Below are 23,770 nucleotides of genomic sequence, written 5' to 3' on the forward strand. Positions count from 1 at the left end.
CAATTTGGCAATCTATGTTGTGTCATCTTGGATGCCTGGAAGTCACTGTTTCCTATGGAAACAAAGGCAAGAACAACAAGGAGAGTTCTGATTTTAGTATGCTGGAGAAGTATTTAGAAACTGAGGGACCAGAAGGCTTCCATAGTGTAACTAGGACTCAAATGGGCATTAAACTCTCATTTATTAACTCCACAATACTTTTGAATGTGGATTACAACCAAAATTTTTGTTGTTGGATAGGACAGAGAGAAACTGAAAGAGGAGGGGGAAGACAGAGAGGGGGAGAGAAAGATAGACAGCTGCAGACCTGCTTCACCCTTTGAGAAGTGACCCCTCTGCATGCTTGTGATGGGCCTCGAACTAGGATCCTTGAGCGTGTCCTTTCAGTTCGCACTATGTGCATTTAAACAGGTGAACTACTACTTGGTCCCCTTAGATCCGAGTTTTATTTGACCTTGTGAATGTTTGTATTCATGCTTTGTGGTCAAATGATAATTCAAGGCATTTCTGTGGAATCATATGCATGTATTTGGTAAGACTTGCCTAAGTATCAGAATCTCACCATATGTACATTATTTATTTTTATATTGTAAACTGTATTAAGTGCCCAAGTTATTCCTGGATCTATACTATGTACTGAAGCTGAATTGTCCTTTTCTCTGAATCATCCTGTTATATCAATGGAATAATGTATCACTGCCTTGTTTGAAGTGAATCAGTAATTTAGTAAGCATTCATTTGGTACCATCCTGAAGTTTTATTATATAGGAAGCAAAGAGATAGTAGAAGTGAATCCAGGGCTATGCTGTACTTGCAGGGATCCATAATAATTTCCATCTGGCCATTTCTTTGGCCTGTGATTGAAGAGATCTTTCATAGCTTTAGTCAGATTATTTACTTTAAAAATTTCCAACAGAGGCTGGTGAGATAGCTCACTTTGGAGGGTGCCTAATTTGTCGTACAAGAGATGAATACAGTGCACAGGTGTAAACTCTGGTGTTGTGCTCTCTCTTCCTCTCTCTCTTCTCTCTTGCTCACTTGTTCTCTCTTTTTCTGAAAATAATATGGCCCAGAGTAGTGATGCCATAACAATGACAGCAGTCTCAAACTGAATGAATGCAACTATTTCTAACAGTGACTCATGATGGTATAAGTTCATTAAGCAGGTGATTTGATGAAATTGAATGTCTTACATTAAGGAAACTCAGATTTTAATATAGTTGATAGGATTACTAAACGTTTCCATTTTGGGGTAATCTTAAGAAGTATCCACATTAAAAAAATGTGCTGAAAAATAGTCTTATCAGTTACAGTGCAACTGCTTGATCAAGGCAGGAGAATGACATGGTTGGTTACATGAGGGTAAAGCATGAAATCCGTGTTGCCAGGATCCCCAGTGAGCTACTGGGAGTCCTTTCATGATAGCGCTGGAGACAAGATTTACAGTGGAGCAGAAATTTGGTTTCACTAGTCAACTCCTTCTGAGGATGTCATTACCTCCACTCATTTATTAAGAGTCTCCAGGTAATTGATCACATTTACTGCTCATTCTGCAGCTAACTTTCATTCTATTCACAGCAGAAGTTGAGACATTTCTCCACATTTCTTAAGTTTACTACAGAGTGACTGTGATGCAGTAGTGCATTTGCATCCACTGACAAGTATGACAAAAAAAAAGAGAAAACTTTCTTAAGCTGACCTTCCAAATAGTAATTAAGGTGTTCTCCCAGTTTACAGGAGTAGCAGCCAAATATCTGATTTTATAATTTCAAAATCTTCAAATGAACAGATTCTTACTTCCTGGATTTCCCTCGTAGTCTCCTTATTTTACTATGCCTTCTCTAAGAGCAGTATTTCAGCTTAGAATTTTCTTGGGCTTGTGCATATATTCATGGAAGATTTAAATAGCATTGCAGCTGTACAGAAAAGCTGTTCTAGTATGTGCTTTGAAAAAAATCAGCTTTTCAATAACTGATAGCTTTAGAATTATGATTGAGAGGAAAAATCCAGTCCTTGTTAGACAAGCTATTTCAATCACTGGCTACGTGTTCCAAAAAAGTTTGAGGAAGGAGAGGCTCACATGTCTTATCGCTTGCTCCTGGAGAGCAAACTAGTACCCCTGGGCCTTCTGCTTTTCCAGTTCAACAGCAGAGGACAAGTAGGAGATGAGGTTGATCCAGGAGGGGAACAATTCCTGGGGGCTACTCTGTTCAGTAGCGATCATTCAATCATACTTTAAGTAGGCCAATGTATAAATTGGGATAGAAAAGACATTTAATTCTGGTTATCAGTTGATATTCCAGAATTGACTCATTAACCAGTCCATTAGCTACTGTAGCGGCCCAGGAAGCATAATCTGGGTAGAATAGATGACTGTCTTCTGGTTTTCAAGTGGATTTAAATGCTCTGCTTTTGGTTATATACCTTTGCCAACTATATACCTTCTGAGACACATTTGTGCAAAAACTCATTTTAAATGTTTTTAGTATACAGGAGGGAGTGATTTTGTTGTTGATTTATTCCAATATGGTTTACTCATCATTTGTTTATTATTTATTCATTAGAGTGATTCTTCATGGAAACTTTTAGTGCTTATTATCACACTAGTCAGTGGGAAGTGGAAAAAAAGTAAAAGTGTTCAGACTCTAGAAGAACTCTTAGTTCAGGGGGACACTCCAGCTGCATGATAAATGCTAAACTGGAAGCAAGCATAAGATGCATTTTCAGATACAAAGCTGCCACACTGGAGTCTTTGTGGTGGTGGTGGTGGTGGGGGGACTCACATAGGGATGTCAGAGTAATTATCTTAGAGGAAGGCTAAGTTACTATTTTAGAAACATTTAAAGAGGGGGGGGAAAGGTGGAGAAAAGACAATAAAAAGAGAATATACCAGACCATATAACTCATGCTTGTAGAGCTAAACAAAGATAACCTATGAAGATTCCAAAGAAGATGCTGTCATAAGAATTTTGTGTGTGTGTCTATGCAAGCAATTTATTTTTGAATGTATCCTAAGAAGCACTGTGAGATAGAATAAAATATGATCAATGAGCAGATTTTCACTGTTTGCTCATTATGTTCGAGATTAGAATATAACCCAGAACTTCTGCCAGGGGGTGGCAAGGAACTCAGGCCTCTTAGCTACCAATCAGATATTAGGTTTCTTCAGGGGTGTTAGTTTTCTTGCAAGACTGGTCAAAAATTCTTTTGCATATTAGTCTAGCCTCTGTAAATAAAGCATCCCATAGAGTGATTAAGGCCTGCCTAGAGTAACTTCCAGGGAAATTAAATGAATGTGGACTAGGTACCAATACCATATATGCTACAATCAACCACCTATAACAGTTTCAAGGAATGTATGTGAAAAGAGAGAGAGAGAAACCGAGAGATTGAGATAGATATGAGACTAGCTAGAATAGGAGATAGGGCCCATATAATGAAGAATGCTATGCTGTATAATTACTTTCAGCCAACAGAGTGTCAACTGGAAAAATTCAAGCAAGGAAGAGATATGATGAGATTTTTCAATTCAAAGTATTACTTTAGAGGAGAGTAGAGAGAGGTAATGTTCATAAGGATGAGAAGATTAATATCCTATTCAGTAACCATGTGAGAAATATTAAATGCCTTTACAATGGCTATGGAGAAGAATAGACATACTGATTTCTTGTTCCAACCATACTTTTGAAAAAAAAATCTAAACAGAAAAGTTCTCAGCTTTGGTTTATGGTGCTGCAGAGGATGGAATCTGGGACCTTAGAGCTTCAGGCATGATGTCTGTTGCATAATCATCATGCTATTTCTCAGTCCCCAGAGTAAAAATATTGGGAAATGTTGAGGAAGTTGGAGGAAAGTAATAAACCTGGAGGAGATAAGGACAGTCTTGACTTGGATAGTGTGTTAGTTTGTAAAAGAGGAAGGATGTATTTCTGTGAATATATTGATTTGATCTAAGTACATAAATGAATACTTTGTATATAGTCTAGACTTTGGACAGGGACTAGAGTAGAAATACCTTATATATTGGAATTTTGGTCTCCCCCGAAAATTTTCTGTCAAAAAAATAGTGCCTGATAAATAGGCATTCAATGAATAATTATTAATTCACTGAGTGAATAGATGGATAGAAGAAATGATAAATTAAAAATCTGCTATTCCTGTAATATATCTAGATGGTGATGTGCTAGACATATGAGCTTAGAAATTTGAGAAAAATACTGAACAGTAGGGGTGTGGGCAGTATTACACATATTATGAAGTGCAAGAATCCATGATCAAGCCCTGTTGACCACCTGCGGGGGATCAGCTTCACAGTGGTGAAGCAGGTCTTCAGATGTCTATCGTTTTCTCCCTTTATATTCCCATCCTCTCGTTCCTATCCAGTAAAAATTAGGGGAAAAATAAATTTAAAAGATGGCTACTGGGAGCGGTGGATTCTTAGTGCAGGCACAAGCCCCAGCAATAACCCTGGAAATGATAATAATAATAATAATAATAATAATAATAAACAGTAAATATTGATTTTATGATATTGAAGTAATGATCAATTTCAAGCCATTACTTAAATAGGCTTATTAACCAGAAGATTTAGAGAACAGAGTTGCGTCCTAGGGAGAGGTAACACTTTAAGATTAAGATAAGGAAGGCCGGGGCCAGGTAGTAGCGCAGCAGGTTAAGCGTGTGTGGCGCAAAGCGCAAGGACCAGCGTAAGGACTTCAGTTCGAGGCCCCGGCTCCCCACCTGCAGGGGAGTCGCTTCACAGTGACAAAGAAGTGTAACAAGTAAATAATTGGAAAGAATCAAAGATTTGGACAGGTTTGATGGGAACTGATCTTTCATTTGCTGCCCTATCAGAGAGAAATATGTGTTGTAAGTTGAAAAAGCAGACAATTTTAAAATCACTAGTACAATTAATTAGAATATCCTCAGGGTTCTTGATTTTATGCATCTCTTCAGTTCAAAATGAAAGCTATGAAATGGCTCTAAATATGTTTTCCTACAACTGACAGATTGGAGCAAGTTGGATTTTAGCCTCTTTGTAGCATTGCTCCAGATAATGGAGTGAATTATCTCCACTTAGGAATAGGAAAGAAGATATATTAAAGATAATTCAAAATGTAGGGATGAATATTTCTAGTGCTTGCATTAGTTCTGTTAAAATATAGTAAATATCTCAGTAAAGACATCTTCTGTAGTAATATACCTCACAGAATCTATCTGCCTGTTTTAGACTATGAAAGGATAAAATATGTTATGTAACATGTATTGATCATTCACTAGTTGTTATTTCATTTTGGTTTTTATCCAGAATACTTCTGAGCTCTGACTGTTAGTGGTGCCTGGGATCAAATGTGGGACCTCTTACATGAAAGCCTATGTTTGCTTTTTTTCCCCAATCCTAGTTTCAAGGCAGTGTTTTAAGCACTTTATAGAAACTACCCCTTCAGTAACTTGAAGAGGTAATTATCACACCCATCCTTATTCACCCAGAAGAAATCTGAAGCACAGAGTGGCTAAATAATTTCCCTAAGGTCACACATATTTAACAGAGTTCAAAACCTGAATCTTCCTCACTTCAGATCTTCTAGTTCTGATTTTGGGTCTTTTTTTTTTTTTAAGGTTTTATTTATTTTATTTTCTTACCAGAGCTTTGCTCAGCTCAGGCTTATGGTGGTGCTGGGAATTGAACCTGGGACCTTTGGTGCCTCAGGTATGAAAGTCTTTTTGCAGAACTATTATGCTATCTCCCCAGTCTTGACTTTATTTTTTAAATACTACTGTCATTTAAGATGATAATGAATGTTATGTATTTGGCAGGTTTCTTTTTTGGATTTGTAGATGTTTATAAAATGCACATTTCCCTTGCTGCCTAATATATATTTGGGTCCTCTGGTCTTGGCCTGCTTGGCTGAAGTGGTTATCTTGATGGTCTACATTAATATGCTGATGAGCCAATTGCCATAAATTGCAACTCAGCTACTGGTTCAATTCATGCTAAATTTGCAATCTGCCTTTACTGAAGTGCAAAATTGGCTTTCTTGTCATAAAGTGGTAGCACATGCAAAATAGTCTAATACCTTATTTTCTAGCTCCAGTAAGATTAGCTAGGTTCAAAGGAAGTTTGAAAATTTTCACTTTGGATGAGCAGCTGTTTCAGCATGAGGGCCTTGTTAAATGTTGAATAGCTTTGATAATGCCTTATTGGGAACTATAGCTGATAGCATGACACTTACTTCTCAGGACAAGTCAGAATTATTTCCTGGAGAAAAACCAAGTGACTGTAGTTATTTTGGGAAGTTGTCTGCTTGACTGTGTAAGAGCCACTGACTGGTAAAGTCAATTTGTTCTGCTGACTTAATATATAGTTTTACTGTAGATGGAGTAGGTTTGGCATGGATATGTTGATAGGATAACTCGGCATATGCTTTACTTTTTTAGGACTAATTTTAGGACTGTCTTTTCATTCATAAAGTCTAGGGAAAAGGATTGATTTTTAAGACTAAAAAGCCACACTAGGTGTATTAATGACTGCTCTTTGCTTATGTACCCATGTGTTCACAGTGAATTTTAACAGTTGTTTTCGTTTTATCTCAATCTCTGAGGTGAAGCACAGTTGCTCTTAATCCTTTGTTATGCTGCTGGTGATTTGTCTGTGATTTACCTTCCCTGTGGGTTATGGGAGTCTGAGTCAATCAGAGGGATTTTTAACTCTAACTTGGTACTTTTAGCTTAATCACTCACTTATTATGTTATTAAGAGATACAACAGGGTGGAGGGTTAGATAGCACAGTAGTTATGCAAAGAGACTATCATGCCTGAAGCCCCAAAGTCCCAGGCTCAATCCCTTGCAGCACCATCATCAGTCAGAGCTGAAAAGTGCTCTAGCAAAACAAACAGATAAATAAAAATAAAGCAAATGAGGGGAGAAATAAAATACAAGAGTGATAAGATAAGACAGATAAGAGATAAGGGGAAAAAAGAGAGACTTTTTGGTTATACAACTTGGGCTTGAACCTCAAAACTCTCCCTTATACACTCACTACATTTAGGTTTTGCCAAGCATTGGATTGATAGACACTGATGTGTGAGAGATGAGCTCCATTAGCAATAGGAATGCTATGGTTGGCCTTCTCCAACCCCTAGTAAAGGGTTTAGCTGTTTCACATCCTGTTGGTAGCCAGCACTCACCAAGTATGGCTTCTTGAGTTCTAAGAATCTCTTCCTCACCCATTTTCCACTCACTGGCCACAGTCTGTACTCACTGGTGGTTTAGTGAGTTTCTGAAGAAATCCTTGTTGTATTTTGTTGAATTTTCAGGTGATTTTTTTAAAAAAATAACTTTTATTTATTTTAATGAGAGATACAGAAAGACCACAGCACTGCTCAGCTCTGGCTTATGATGGTGCTGGGAATTGAAAGTGGGACTTCAGAGCCAAAGTCTTGAGAGTTTTTTGCTTAACCATTATGCAGTCTCCCTAGCCCCGATTTTTTGTTGTTTTTCCTAGTTGATAAGACTAGTAATGTGAAAAGGCTCCTACAGAGCTTGCATTGATATCTTTTAGCAGTTATTATTAATTTTTTTCTACTTTTCAGTGTCCTAGGCACTAAGAGGGAAAATATTTTTGCCTTTACCATATATTTGAATAACAACATTTAAATCATTTGTTATAATTGCTGTATCTAACCTTAAAGGGAAGTTTGTGGGAGAAGACTGCAGCATGGTTTCCCTCTCACAAAACATAGTAAGATAATTTTATGATGTAGAAAACACAGGGTTTGACTGGTGATGTTGATTTGTTTTTCAAACACCTTGAGAAGATGGTTTCTTTAATTTAAAAAAACTGGGTTCAATAGATTGCATTTGTTGTTAAAATAAAATTTTCTAATATGGGGGAGTAACTCAAAAGATAGATAGAATTTAGGACTTGCATATGAAGCTGCAAATTTCATTCCAAGCAGTGTATTTGCTAGATTGGAGCTCTGGTCTCTCATATAATAAAAAAATAAATCAAAAATCAAACAAATAAAAAACTCTACAAAACAAATCTTTTAATTATTGACCTTTTCATAAATGTTTAGTTGGACCTGAACACTTAACAAATAAAGTAATATTTATAAGCACATCAGGATAGCCAAGTGCCAAGGAAGTAGGGAGAATGAGAACAAAATGATCTGTAAGATTTCTGGAAGATTCTTCATATATATGGAAAAGGACGGATAATATAAACCATACAAAGATGTTTTGTGAGATAAAACATGGGGTCTAACATTAAAATGTGCTATTTATAACAGAAGCAATGTATATGTAAATCAAATCTTAAAATCCAAGTTATTTATAGAGGTCAGTTAACTCTCTGGGGCTACTGTGCATATGTCTTAGGCATTTTTTTCCTGTTTTCTTTCAATATCAGAAGCATTATTTATATACTGTTATAGGTCATCTTGTAGACTGGCTAAAATTTGGACTTAGCATTTAAATCATGACACAAGCACATCTTTTTAAATTTGCTACTTTGCTTATCATTGGAGCTCTGTACCTGCACTATGAATCCACTGCTCCAAGAGGACGATTTTTCCCATTCTTTTGTTGATAATAACAGAGAAAATTTGAGAGGAGAAAGATAGGTTGAGAGAGGGAGAACAAAACAGGCACTTGTAATGTTGCTTCATTGCACATGAAGCTCCCCCATACAGTGGGGACTGAGGGCTTGAAACTGGGTCCTTGTGCATGGTAACATAATATGCTCTGCCAGGTATGCTAGTGCCTAGCCTGACTAACTCATTTCAAACTGTCTAAATACCTAGCTTTACCAGGCTTCCCTGCTCTCAGTGCAAATAAATGTGTGTGTGTGTGTGTGTGTGTGTGTGTGTGTGTGTGTGTGTGTGTGTATTGAGATTGCTTCCTGTTTGGTTACAGGAAGTATGTGTGGCTATTTGTGAAACCCATTTAGCATGGCACATAGACCTAACCATGTTTTCAGTACTTTGTAAGCTGAAGATGGATATTTAAGACTTCTCTGGCAAATGCTAGCACCAGACATTAATTTTGTTAAGAGAAGCAGCTAAATGTAAAACATGGCCTTGATTGTCTGTTGCAAACAAAAATGAAAATAGGAAGAGGGAGATTTCAGCACATCCTAAAAGAATCTCCTTTCAATTGAGAAAGGAACTTAACTAGCCTTCCTTACCTTAATGTCACAAAAAGAAACCTGTGAAAATCATTTTCTCCCACTACCATCAAGCATTTTATTCTTTTTCCCCATAGTTTCTTTCTTATCTGACTATGCCTTACTTGTCCCTAATATTTTCAGTTTATGATACTTACACAAAGAAGCTTTCCCAACAATCATAGGACATGTACTCTCATCTGGTCATCTAAATTAGAAATCAATAAACCTGTTAAGATTTATTTTGCAATGTCTTATTAGACATTCATTAGAAGTTTTTAGGTATCCTAACCATGTACACAAACGCAAACATGTACACACAGTAGAGATACTAATACCTATAGTCATAATATGAGGGGAAACAAAATATTTAGGGAAAATATTGCAAAGTTAAAAAAGGATCTGAGCTAAGTCCAGTCTAGAAGGTTAAATATAGGCCCAAGTTAACATAATGCCTCTGATTTGGAAGAAATTTTTAAGAAAAATTGGAAGAAATTAGGGAGGTACCCTGGGGGAATGTTATATCTAGTCAGCTGGGACAGTTTAGGAAAATAATGCCCCCTGGTGGATATCAAAATAATCTTCATAGAATAAAAATTTTAAAATATTATTATGAAAGAAATGCTTATTTCTTATCCAAAACATCTATTTATCAGGGAATCTGTTTCTCTAACTACAATTTAGTGTTATAAGGATAAGCTAGATATAAAGAAAATATCAAAAATGAGAAGGTTGCAAATTTATTTAGTTTTTCTTTTTTCCCCTACACAAAGGTTAGCTATTCTTGATTTAAAAGCACTGAGATCTGTGTCTTATATTTAATTTTATTGACATTAGATGGTTATTTTATATTGTGTTATCTTCCATTCTTCCATAACAAAATAACATGGATAACAACATGATATGTTAAACAATATATATATATATATATATATATATATATATATATATATTCTCATAATTCTGGCAGCTAGGACATTTAAGATTAAGGCCCCAGTAAAGTTTGGTTTTTGGATAGTAATCTTCCTGTCTTTAAGCCTTTTTGGTGTGTCCTCATATGACATACAGTTCTTAGCGTCTCTCCTTCCATTTTATAAGCACCAGTTCTATCTGATTAGGTTCTCTCCTATGGCGTCATGTATCCCTAGTCATTAGCTTAAAAGTATTACCTCCAATGCCACCACATGAGAGATATACACCACATGTATATCAGCCTATGGATTTTGAAGGGGCACAGCTCTTACTACAGTCACAACCATAGTTTTTTAGTGTTTCATTAAAAAAAATTCTTTGACATTGCTATTATCAGCTCTCCCCAGCCTGGAGCCCTAATTTGACACTTCCCTTCTACCAATTTACATGTGGAACAAAATCCTTTTGGTTAATGTAATTGAAAAATAAGGGATAAAAGAAGAACTGATATCATAGTGCCAGACAAATATACTTAAAACTACCATTAATATCCCACTATATCTAGAAAGTGATCCAATGAAAGTTGGCTGCTTAAGTTCTAATTGTGAGCCTATCAGAATATTTTTCATTGCATAATGAGGTGTGAGTATAATCCTTTAGGTTGGATTAAGCAGTTCCACCAGTCTTCACTTTTTCCCTGATTATCAATTTCTAGACCTGATAGTAGGAAAACTCCAGTAGATAAATCCATGTCATGACATAATAATGCATGACATCCCTTCTTTTCTCCTTGTTTTACTAACTGACATCTTTTCTGGCCAATGAAATGCCTGTTACTATAGGATCATGATATATGGTTACAACAGCTAGTTAGTTAAAAGCCTGTTAGCTGGGGGGACCTAGTAGCATAGCGGGCAAAGTACACATGGCGCAAAGCACAGCCCACCTACAGAGGGAGTCACTTCACAAGTGGTGAGCCAGGTCTGCAGGTGTCTTTCCTCCTCCTTTCTGTCTTCCCCATCTCTCTAGATTTCTCTCTGTTCTATCCAATAACAATGACATCAATAACAATAACAATGATAAACAACAAGGGCAACAAAAGGGAAAAAATAGCCTCAGGAGCAATGGATTCCTGGTGCAGCGATAACCCTGGAGACAAAAAAAAAAAAAAAAAAAAAGCATGTAAGCTGAGTATTAGGTCAGAAGACTCAGTAACCAACCACTGTTGTTGCTATGGCTGTTTTTATCCTCTACAAGCTTCTTTATATCTTTCTCACACATATATTACAGGATATACACTTGGCCATCACATTAAATGCCATACATGTAGTATTTACTTATCGCTAAGAAAGTGCCATGTTTTAACAAGGATTTGTAGATATCAAAGGTTAAATATATTACCAAATATTCTCAGTAGTACTGAATAGCAAATTCAATATAGAATCCAGGCCTCTCCCATTTAGGGGCCTAGGATTCTAACCATCCAGACTGTATTTCCCAATTTCTGGTCCCTGACCATAGGTAATAGAACCAGAAACTGAATTTTTAACATACCCCCGGTTGTTCTTATACACACTGATAATAACTGCAATGCTGTTTTTTTTCTTTTTTTAAAAAATATTTGTGTATTTACTTGATATGACAGAGAGAAATTGAGAGGGGAAGGGAGGTAGAGAGGAAGAGAGAGAGAAGGGAGACAGGGAGACTTGCAGCACTGCCTCAGCACTTGTGCAGCTTCCCGCCTATGGGTGGGGACTGGGGATTTGCTCCTGTACAGTGCTGTTTTTCATCAATATGCAAGAAAAGACTCTTCTAGTTTAATGTTTGCATTTGGATAACATGAGTGGAATTGTCTTTTACCCTCTAATCTATGCTGGTAACACTGGTGAATCCAGTTTCTGGGGTAATTCTAGGTAGCATTCTGATCAAATTGATTTGATCAAGCTGGGAAATTTTATAGTTATAAATTCCTGACAATAGATTTCCTTCATTAGAACAATATGTTAAATAAACAAAGTGTTGATAAACAAAAATAAGCTATAGGAGTCAGTATGAAGGAAGACAAATGACAAAACTATTTCTTCAAGTAATCCTAATATTTTAAGCTCACAACTTACTTATGTGCAAAGGCAAAAGCAAACAAAATAATTCTGTAAGATTTTTTTTTCTATTTTCTCCTAACTACAAAATAGAGATATACAAAATAGAGTATATATATATATACATATAGTATATATATATAGATATAGATATACAAAATAGAGTACCTTATCATAGTTATATTGGAAGTGGTATTTCTACAGCTTATTAAAATGCAAATATTGAATTAAATGCTGAGAGAAAGTGAAAAACAATAAGTAGGAAATTAAGCATTTTCATTCCACAGTTTTTTTTTTCAGTGTATGACAGAGTGCCCCGAAAACTCTTTATGATATAGTTAGCATTCTTATTTGGAGGGGATATTTTTTCTTTTTTGGCTATAGTAGAGCTTCCTAAAAATGGTTTTGCTGGTCTACAGTAAATTATTAGTTGTTTAGTTTCAGTCTCTCTACTGTATTTGCTGATTATCTTCCTGTTAAATAAGATATGTAGCAAACCCCCAAAGCACTGTCAAATGGTCTTGAATAAATGTCTTTGTATTATTGGATTTTTTTTCAGTGACTCATTGATATTCTAGAAACCTGTTCAATATTAGCCTTGTTTGTTTTTAATTTAGAAGGGTTAAATTACATTTTATTAAACTTTGTTAGCTTCTACAGCAAGCAATATGAATGTAGTTGCATTCTGCAAACCTTGTCTTACTCTATCTCATTGCTGCAAGAGTAATATAAGTTGAGATGAAATTTTTTTCTTGCAGTTGATAATATTTCTTTAGAAATTGTGTCATATCACAGTCGTGATTGATGAATTGCTTGGATCTGCTCCCGTTTGCCTGTTGCTTTAATTTGTTGGTAATGTTTGAATCTGCCACCTCCATCTTTATTCTATCCATTTCCTTGCTTTGGGCTATTGTGACTAATGAGAAAATGATTTCAGACCAAATAATTTTTCAAAATTCAAATGAAGCTTAGGTGCTTTTCTAGTTTGTAACCACTGTGTGCCTGCTGAATACTGATGGGGCCACATAAGTCTCTACACACTGTATGAAGCATACCATCACTCTGATTGACACGCTAGTTGGTCCAAATCTTGAAGGTTGTGTGTGTAAAGTATTCTTAGTGAATTTTGTGCCATGTACGTCAGTAGGTTTCTTAGTTCTTTCCTGGCTTGGCAACATGGAAAATGACAAGTACTTTTCACTTAGTAAATCTTGAGGCATTAGCTTGAGTTATTTGGTTGCTTAACAGAGACCAAAGATTTAGTCTTCAGATTTGTTTAGTTTAGTTTTGCTTTTTCTTTTTGTAAGTTCTCAGATATGCAGCACTGGGATTTTTTTTCATGGTATATAGTTCCTTTTGTTATGTATTTATTTTCTTAGTTACTTAATCTTAGTTTACAAAATTATTATTTTTAAAGATTTTTTAATATTTATCTATTCCCTTTTGTTTCCCTTGTTTTATTGTTGTAGTTATTATTGCTGTTGTTATTGATGTCATTGTTGTTGGATAGGACAGAGAGAAATAGAGGAGGAAAAGACAGAGGAGGAGAGACAGATAGACACCTGCAGACCTGCTTCACTGCTTGTGAAGTGACTCCCCTGCAGGTGAGGACCCGAGGGCTTGAACCAGTATCCTTAAGCTGGTCCTTATACTTTGCGCCATGTGTGCTTAACCTGCTGCACTACTGCCAGATTCCCGATTTACAAAATTATAAGACAACTGGGGTATAATTCTCCACCTTCCCACCACCAGCATTCCATGTCTCCATTCTCTTTATTGGAAACTGCAGTAGTTCTCCCAAGATCACATTTATAGGTTGACTATTACTTCTATAACTCTCTCTATATATGTATGTGTAGGGGTTTGTGTGTGTGTGTGTGTGTGTGTGTGTGTGTGTGTGTGTGTGTGTGTGTGTGTGTGTGTGTCTGTATCCATCCATTTCTTTTCAATGGTCCTGGCTTCTCTTCCTAAGTCACACCTATTCCTATTACTACTTCCAATTGTTCTTTCTTTTTTTCCTCTCTTCTTTCAGGGACTTGATGGAATTGGGATACAAAACTCTCTAATGATCTTTCTCTAATATTTCTCTCCCATATGGGAGTATGGACCAACAATCTTTTTTGTGATGCAAAGGTGGGAGTTCTGATTTCTGTAATTACTTCTTTGCTGGACATGGATGTTGACAGGTCAATCCATACTCCCAGCCTATCTTTCCCTAGTGGGGTAGGGCTCTGGAGAGGTGAGGTTCCAAGACATACTGGTGAGGTCATCTTCCCAGGGAGTTCAAGATGGAATCATAGTAGCATCTGCAACTTGGTGGCGTAAAGGCAGTAAAAATGACCTAAAAAGAGGATCAAGTAGTAGGAATACAGCAGATTTGAGAAGAGGGATCTTAGGGTGGAAAGAAGCTTGGAAGACTATTTTACCTATGTTCCTAGGGATTCATGACTAGTAATTTTCAATTTAACTTGATAGATAACATAGAAATGGGCTAAAATATTATCTAGGAAGATAGTTGAGAGTTGAGAGTAGGACTAGAAAGTTGGATTAGAACAGAGAGTAGTGTGGTCCAAGAGGTGGCTCAGTGAAAAAGCTTTGGACCCTCAAGCATGAGGTCCTGAGTTCGATCCCCGGCAGCAAATGTGCCAGAGTGATGTCTGGTTCTTTCTCTCTCCTCCTATCTTTCTCATTAATAAATAAATAAAATCTCAAACAAAAATAAGATCAGAGAGTATCTCCCAGACTTAAAGAAAATATGTAATTAAAATTAACTTTATCACATCAATCTAACCCAGGGCCTACATATATTCATATTTAGTACAGGAACCTGCATATCCAAGTCCCTGTGAGTCTGAGCTCTCAGTCCATGGTCACATATGGGAACATTCTAGGCTGCATTCATTTCAGGACCAGTCTTCCTCAAGCAGCAGGGTAGAATGATCTAGCCTCTTTTTGGAGAGTAAGGCACTCCTTACCATTTCTACTTTATTGTGATGGTAAGATCCTGGAGAGACCCATGGTGATGTTTCTGATGGAAGTGACCAGTGATGATGCAAAGAGGGAACTCTTAGAAATCTAGGCCCTTCATATCTATTGGGGAATCCAAGGATTCTCTGACTAGGGTCTCAGGTGATGGGATGGCCTCATAGTGACCAAAAGGGTCATCATTAAGTGAGCCAGTCTCTGGCCTTTTCTAGTGTTTGCAGCCAGTGGGATATTTTTGTCATTCATAGTCAGACTTCAAATTGAGTCAAGATAATTTGTTCAGCTTAAGAAATATCTTCAGCATTCTAAAAAGCTTCTCCATACACAGAAGAATATTAGACTGGAGGTGAGACTGGTAAACTTCTATTTCCCCAATTCTAATATCATTTTATGAAAAAATGAAATGTTTATTCACCGAATTTTTACTGTTAAAAGAGTAGATGTCCAAAGTCCCCTAAAATTGGTATTAATACATTTCACCGTCAACCAAACCACCATCTTATTTCACTGAAGGGACTTGTATTCCCAACCTCCCATTAGTAATATTCTCTTAATACTAGTAGACTTTAATTTGAAAAATAATCTTGATTCTGAACTGTACCATTTCAATAACATTAAAAAATATAAATTAATACCAATTTTGTGTATTTGCATAGTGAATTAACCTATGTAGCAATGGTTAATAAGATTGTCTCTCCACCTTCAAAGTGTGTTCATATTTTAAAACTGAGAGTAAAAAGGTTTTCACTTTGTTTACAGGTGGTAATCTTTGAGGACATTCTTTATACTTTTCCATTTTCATAAAGTCTTGCTTCATTGACTGACCCTATCTCTTTGACCTTTTATGAAAACATGGTCTTTAAGTCAGTGCTAATATTTCTATAATATTTTAACTAGTTTGAAAGTAGATTTTAGAATACAACTTTAAATAATCAAAAGCACAGCTCTTCCAAACATCAAATGGGCATATCTCAAAGGTTTGCTCAATTAATGTGTCAGGGGATCAATTAAATAATAAAACTAGTTCAAAGTTCTTCTGTAATATTGTATTTGTTTATTAATATTATATTTGTTTATTAATTCATTTAATACAGAGAGAGGAATTAAGAGGGAAGAGGAAATTAGAGAGGGAGAGAGAAAGAGGGCAACACTACTTCATCACTTTAGAAGATTTCTGCTTACAGTGGGGACTAGGATGTTAGATCTGGTACCTTAGACATTGTAGGTAACAGGTGCTCAGCTGGGTGCACCACCACTGACCCTCTCAAAATTCTTTATATTAAAAGAAATGCTTGAATAGAAGTATTAGGTAAGGCACAGAATTGTTAATATCCAAAGAGTACCATAAATATAACTTTGGTAACCTTTTCTGTCAGGAATTTTCATGTTGGAATATATTTTCATATTGTTTAGTCCTTCATGTAGTATTAAATAACAAAATAAAACTCAAGTAAAATCCTTGGAAAGTTAATAATCTTTGTATTAACTTGTTAAAAATATAACCCACAATTACATTGAAAGGACATGCTCTTCTCTGACTTTAGAGTCTTGGATTTTTTTTTTTTTCCTTCTGTTTCCAAGGTTATGTTAAGCCTTGGTGACTACACTATGAGTCCACTGCTACTGGCAGCTATCTTTCTTCCCATTGTTGTTGCTGTTGCTGCTGTTGTTGGATAGGACAGAGAGAAATTGAGAGGGGAGGGGAAGACAGAGGAGGAGAGAAAGATAGACACCTGCAGACCTTGCAGACTTGCTTGGCCACTTGCGAAGCAACCCTTCTGCTGGTGGGGAGGCGGGGTTGGAACTGGGATCCTTGCACTGGTCTTTGCACTTCGCACTATGTGCTCTTAATCCAGTGTGCTACCACTCAGCCCCCAAGTCTTGGATATATTTTAAACAATATAGTCATTAACTATTGCCAGTATTCAACTGACTTAAATAGGTGCAGCTTAATAACCTCTTTAATATCTTTTATACATTTGTGCATTGAGACATGTTGGCAGAACACTTATTAACTATATGTCTTCTAGTTAGTAATCAATTTTCTGTTTTTATTTTCCTCTGTTGTGAGATGAGAAATTGAATTAAGTTAACTACTAAAATGTCTCCAAGTTTTGTCATTTTAAAAGAATTGAATTTTAAAGGGGAAAATATCCTGTTTTCTTGTGAGTGTGTGTGTGTGTGTGTGTGTGTGAGAGAGAGAGAGAGAGAGAGAGAGAGAGAGATTTGGCAACAATACCTCCTAATGGTCCTTTATGAATTCTGAGCAGACCAATCTTACAATTAGCCTAGAATATTTGCGGAATTTATCACAAGAGGTTTGCCAACATTTGCTATTTGGACCTTTGGTTTAATTGATCTCTGTATCTTATCTAATGCAACAATAATGCTGTTTAACACACAAGTACAAAGCATCAGTAGCATACTATAAGCAATTAATTTTGCTCTGAAGTTTATTAACATTCTTCACAAGATTTGACCGGACAGTTAATTTTCTCTTCTTTGAGAATTCATATATATAGTGATCACTTAACATTGTGTAGTCTATAGTAGCTTCACTAGCATGACTAGGTCTGCTGAAAAGAATCTTTCCAGTAGGACATCCCAAGATTGCTCTTGTGGTGTTGGTGGTATCTTGAGAGAGAGTGTACAAGAAAACAAGGTCTCTTTGGTTAAGACTTAAAAGAACACATTATTACTGCTCACTGTTGGTCAAAGAAAGTCATAAGGAAGCATATAGGGAAATGAATTCTATTTCCTTTGGGGTGTAGTTGGAAATCCAATCACAAGGGCCATAAATATAGAGAAGGAGGAAAAAAACCTGTGTTATTTCATTAATTCAGTCAATCATGCAGAACATAATTGACAGTTGGAATTCCACAAAGTTCCAAAAGTGTGACTCGAGGAGAAAGAACACAATGTTTAGAGAAATAATTTCATTCTTTTTTCTCTTGGTCACTGTTAAGTTACTTTGATTAGCTTCAGCTTTTTAAAAATTGACTAGGCAGAACTAGAGAAATACTTAGGCCTAATGATTTTATATTAAGACTTTTAGTGGACGTTTCTTTCCTGTACCCCATCATGGAAACTCTATCAGGTTTGTTCATTTTCTTTCAGTGTTGTCTAATTCCCACTGTCTTAAAAAATTCTATGTTGACTCTGGATAGAATGTTTCCTTTTTCAAACCTGAGCTCTATCAGGATTTGCATATGGCTAAAATGGTGTTGTGGTTTTGATTTATATCCCATTAAATAGATGAGTCTTAGAAAAAAAAAGTTTTCACATATTTTGTCAAATAATTTTTTTCACTTCATGCACTAGAGTAAAGTTAGTTTTTCTTATACCTATTGTTTAAATATTTATTTTTCCTTTTGTTGCCCTTGTTTTTATTGTTGTTATTGATGTTGTCATTGTTAGATAGGACAGAGAGAAATGGAGAGAGGAGGGGAAGACAGAGAGGAGGAGAGAAAGAAAGAGTCCTGTAGACCTGCTTCACCTGTGAAGCGACTCCCCTGCAGGTGGGGAGCTGGGGGTTTGAACCAGAATCCTTAAGCTGGTCCTTGTGCTTTGTGCCACATGCGCTTAATCCGCTGTGCTACCGCACGACTCCCCTTATTCCTATTTTGACTTGAAGTGGAAGTCTTCAGTTCTTAGGATTAGTCTTTGAAAAAGTATAAATTTCTAATAACTATAGGCAAATTAACTTTTAGTGGGAGAAAGCAACATTCAAGTGCCAGATTATATTTGAAAATTTATGTTTTTCTTTTGTTTGACCAATTAGCCCTTTTCTCTCTCTCTTTCCCCTCTAAGTATATTCTGAATTATGCTGGATATGAATTTTTTCTTTTGATAAGACAGAAATTAAGAGAGGAATGGAAGATAAAGAGGGAGAGAGAAAGGTAGACAACCCTCCCCCAGCAGGTGGGGAGCTTGGCACTTGAACTGGGATCCTTATGTAGGTCATTAAGCTTCTATATACACTTAATCCGATGTGCCACATCCAGCCCCCAGAATTTGATCTCCAATTATATTTTATGTTGTGTGTCATGTTTTTATTCTACCATGTAAATGAGTGTGCATGTTATTCAATCCTTCACCCAGTGTGCCACTACCAGGCAGTATGGATGGTTATTGTCAGTGTTAGTGTGGATGAATTGATATGATTCTTGATGTTTCTAAACTTAACTCTCACTGAATAGGAACTGCATCTCAATAATGAACAAAGCTATTCAGTTGTCATCATAAGCTCTTAAAGTAAAGCATAATATTACTTTGTAGTCCTGGAAGATTAAACTTCTTTCTATTGATTTAAATTACAATTATTTATCAGAGTGGATAATATTTGAAATAAAATATTTTTATTTAGTTTTAAATATATATTCTCTCTTACTTAAGTACTATTAAGCTTTTATAGTACATTGACTGGCTACAATATATTAATAAATATTTATTTTATGAAAATGACTACTCTTAATCATTTGATCCCTTTAAATTTTGCTATTTTAAATCTACATGAATTCCTTAATCAACCTCATTTTAATATGCTTTTACAGAATATGAATGTGAATGCAAACATGAGAAAAAGAACAAATGCCTTGGTTCACTCAGAATCTGATGTTGGCAACAAAACGGAGATGGGAAATCATTCAAGCAAAACGTCCATGGTCATTCAAGGGTCTTCTGGAACCACAACACAGTCTTACCTAGCGTGCAGTCCAAACCCATTCAGTCGTGCAAATGCAGATGAAACTATATCTGCTGCAAGAGCACTTCCAGCTGCTCCTCCTTCTACTCCCAGTGTAACTGGGCATATGCCCCAACAAGCATCGGTTGGACCTGCATCTACCCACCGTACATTTGGATCAAGACTGGATCGAATTAAGACCACAATTAATACTGTAGGGGCTTCTGGGAAGTTGTCAGCAACTATTCCTCCCCCTGTTCCACCACCTTCTGGATCTGGCACAAGTAAAATAGATAAATATGCCCGCATTCTATTTCCAGTAACTTTCGGGGCATTCAACATGGTCTACTGGGTTGTTTATTTATCTAAGGACACTATGGAGAAATCAGAAAGTCTAATGTAATTTTGTTGCTATAGTAGTTTCCTAAAAGGTGGAGTTGATGCAGAATGTTTTTACATTTAAGTTTTTAAAGATAATCAATTATTCTTTACTAAAATAAATATCCTGTGATTTTTTTTTCCATTTTGAAAATTCAAGACAGTTATTGAGTGAGGTAATTAATTGCTCAGTGAAAGAAAGTGAGCTATCTTTCATTTCAGAAAGATGATTTAAATAGAATCAATTCAGCATTCAAATTAGATGGAATACAGACCATCCTGAAAAATTGGACACAAGAAATAGGGCTATTATAGATATGTGCTGCATACTTACACATTAAAATTTGAGAACAGATCACAACATTTTTAAGATGTACTTTGAATACCAACTCGCTATCCTAAATTTCCCTGTGGCACTACCCATAATCAGACTTATTTATTGGATATCATATGCAATGACTTTTGGAGATCCCCTCAGAACCTATAAGAAAATAATTTTTCTTGTCAAAGGAAACATTTTAATTGAAAAAAAATCAAATACTGACCAATAGATAGAAACTTCTGCTGCATAAATTAAAGAAAGTGATCAGGGGAAATGTTATTACTGTCATATGCTAGTCAAACAAGACTTGACCACTGACTTGAAAATTAGTGCTCTTAGCCAAAGTTTAATTCACTGTATAAATTATTTTTGATAGAAGTTCATTTGGTTATGTATTATAGGTTAGTTACTACCATGTTCCAGGCGCTATGCTACATAGTATCTCTCTAGGAAAGCTCTTCATCTTTATCTACAACATTACTTAAATATATAGTAGAACAATCAGCAAATGCTAATGAATCATAAACTAGCAGAGGATATTACATCGTTCAACGGAAGAACTACATTGAAAATCTGGCAACATACTAAAAACATTGAGTTCTCATATTTATGAAATATTTTGTGAACAGTTATATATTTCTTATAGTTGATTTTGGGTAATAAACTGTTAGTACAAATTCAGCTATCAATTTTATAATATAATGAAAATGTGGTACAAATTGTCCTCTTAGTGAAAAAAGCATTGTATACCATGAAATAGCAATCTGAGAATTTTAAGACCTGATTGTATTTCTCAAATTTGATCAGAGTTACAGAGTCTTCAGAGTTAGAAATGCAATATGAAGGTGGGGACAGATAGCATAATGGTTATGCAAGGAGATTCTCATGCCTGAGGCTTCAAAGTCTCAGATTCAATCCCCTGAACTCCTGAACCACATAAACCAGAGATGAGTAGTGCTCTGGTAAAAAAAAATAAAATAATAAAATAAAATAAAATAGAGAAAACAAAAGAAAGGATAGGAAAGGAAAAGAAGTGAAATGAAATTTGAGGTATTTCAGATATGTTCCCCAATATAGATCTGTATTAGTTGGTAAAATGCTAACCATTGGAGGAGTTTGTCTCCATCATTGGACTGTTTTGTGTTTATTTTTTGAACAGTTTCTGTAAAACTTAATAACTAAGATGAGTGTTTTAAATTTAAAAGAGTGGCATAATTAAAACATTCTTTCCACAGGGTAGGATGTCATTAACTCTGTTAAGCAGTTTATCAGTATTGCCACGTTCAGACTGATTTTTTTTTTTTAATTAGGAAGGCTTAAGAACTTGATTGGGTTTCTTACACCTGTCTTACACTGTGAAATCTGGGTTTTGTTGGTGTTATGTTAATAGTAGATTTTCCTTCTTTGTTTCTCTTTTTTCTAAAGTAGGTTCTGTGAATTATAAATTTTGATGTTTGGAGCAGTACCTTGCAAAGAGAACCTCTGTATCTCTCTCTCTCTCTCTCTCTCTCTCTCTGAATTATATTGATTAAACTGAATTATATTGATTGAGTTTTTTCAGTTACTGAATTACTTTGGAATGGCTTCATATGAGACCTGTAAACTTTACATATGCCAAGTATTAATTGCAAGTCACATCTGAGAATTCTTTCTTGGCATCTCTATAAGCATTTCCTAGACACATCAACAATTGTAAGGCTGAAAGATGCAATGAAAACCATCCAGCCCAAACCTCATTTACAAATTGATGCCAGTAACATGAGGTCCAGTAACATTTGTATATATGTATATATCTAATAAAGAGTACTTCTACTCAACAACTCATCATACATTATTTTATAGATGTAAGTAGATTTCCAGTATTGGGGAATTCCTTGCAATTGTGGATGTAAGCTCCTAGCATTTATAATTCCAATGAAATAAATTTAATTATTTTGTGAGGATCATACTCCTTACTATTGGTCTGTTCTCAGGATATATGTCATTGACTTGAAAACAGTTTTTTTCTATAAATTTTATAGCTTTTAAGGGATAAAAATAAATCTAGATTTGTAGACTTGATATGCAGGTAAACTCAGAGTTTTTTTCCTATATATAAAAAGAAGATTTAAAAATAATTCAGGTGGTTGGAGAAAATAGACCACTAATAGAGGATTTTTTAAAAGATTTTATTTATTTATTAGTGCGAAAGATAGGAGGAGAGAAAGAGAAAACCAAACATCACTCTGGTACAAGTGCTGCTGAGGACTAAACTCAAGACCTCATGCTCGAGAGTCCAGTGCTTTGTCCACTGCAACACATCCCAGACTACTAATTGAGGATTTTTAATTGTTAATTCGAAGAGTAAATTCACTAGACATTTTAATCATTAGTGCTATAAGCTATTCCATTGCCCCATAATGTTAACAGTAATGCATGCTTTGTTTTTCCTAACTGAATCTCATCAAATTAGTTCAAGGTGATTTTTTGACATTTTTTAAACAAATATTTAATTTATTTATTTGTTGACTAGAGACAGAGAGGAATGGAAAGAAGAAGGGGAGGGAGAGATAGAGAGACAGACACCTGAAGTACTGCTTCACTGCTCCTGAAGCTTTTCCCCCACAAGTGGGGCGTCAGGAACTTGAACCCAGGTCCTTGAGCATTGCAACATATGTGCTCAATCAGGTGCACCACTGCCTGGTCCCTGATCATCATTTTTGTCTTTTCCAAGAAACTCAGAGGTACATTAAATGAAATGCTTTTATGATGGACCAGTTATTTCTCACCATCATGAAAATCTCACAAGAACAATTAGAGCCTAGAATCCATGGCAATTTGTGACGAATAGTTCTGACTTAGAATAGTACATTTCTGTATCTATATGTTTTAAAGGCATTTATTGATTTATATAAGAAAGAGATCAGATTACAGCTCAGTTCTGATTTATGCTGTTTCAGTGACTAAACCTGAGACATCTGGGCTTCAGGCTGAACACACTGATGCTCTAACACATTGATCTATCTCCTCAGCTCTCTACGTTTTTAAAGATGAAATTCAGAACTGTTTCATTTAGTACCAATATCTATATCCTAGTTTTTATTAGCTCTAATGGACCTCTATGTGCTATATGATTATTTCCAATTTCGTCAAAACTTGGCTACATAAAATAACATTTATATAATTATTATGTAAATATACAAATGAATCACCTTTTTACTTATACATAGTACTTTGAGTAACA

General features: G+C 35.6%; 1 protein-coding gene across 1 annotated transcript in view; it reads left to right on the top strand.

The window, feature by feature from the left end:
- The window catches only part of GABRA4 (gamma-aminobutyric acid type A receptor subunit alpha4), an 83,333-nt gene extending 60,969 nt beyond the window's left edge, over positions 1–22,364 (top strand). The window contains exon 9 of the mRNA XM_007539678.3: positions 19,717–22,364. Within this exon, the coding sequence (XP_007539740.1) occupies positions 19,717–20,250 (534 nt within the window). The 3' untranslated portion in view covers positions 20,251–22,364. The remainder of the gene's footprint in view (positions 1–19,716) is intronic.
- The last annotated feature ends 1,406 nt before the right edge of the window (positions 22,365–23,770 follow it).

Source organism: Erinaceus europaeus, chromosome 3, assembly GCF_950295315.1.
Source record: "Erinaceus europaeus chromosome 3, mEriEur2.1, whole genome shotgun sequence".
In the NCBI taxonomy this organism is placed as follows: Eukaryota; Metazoa; Chordata; class Mammalia; order Eulipotyphla; family Erinaceidae; genus Erinaceus; species Erinaceus europaeus.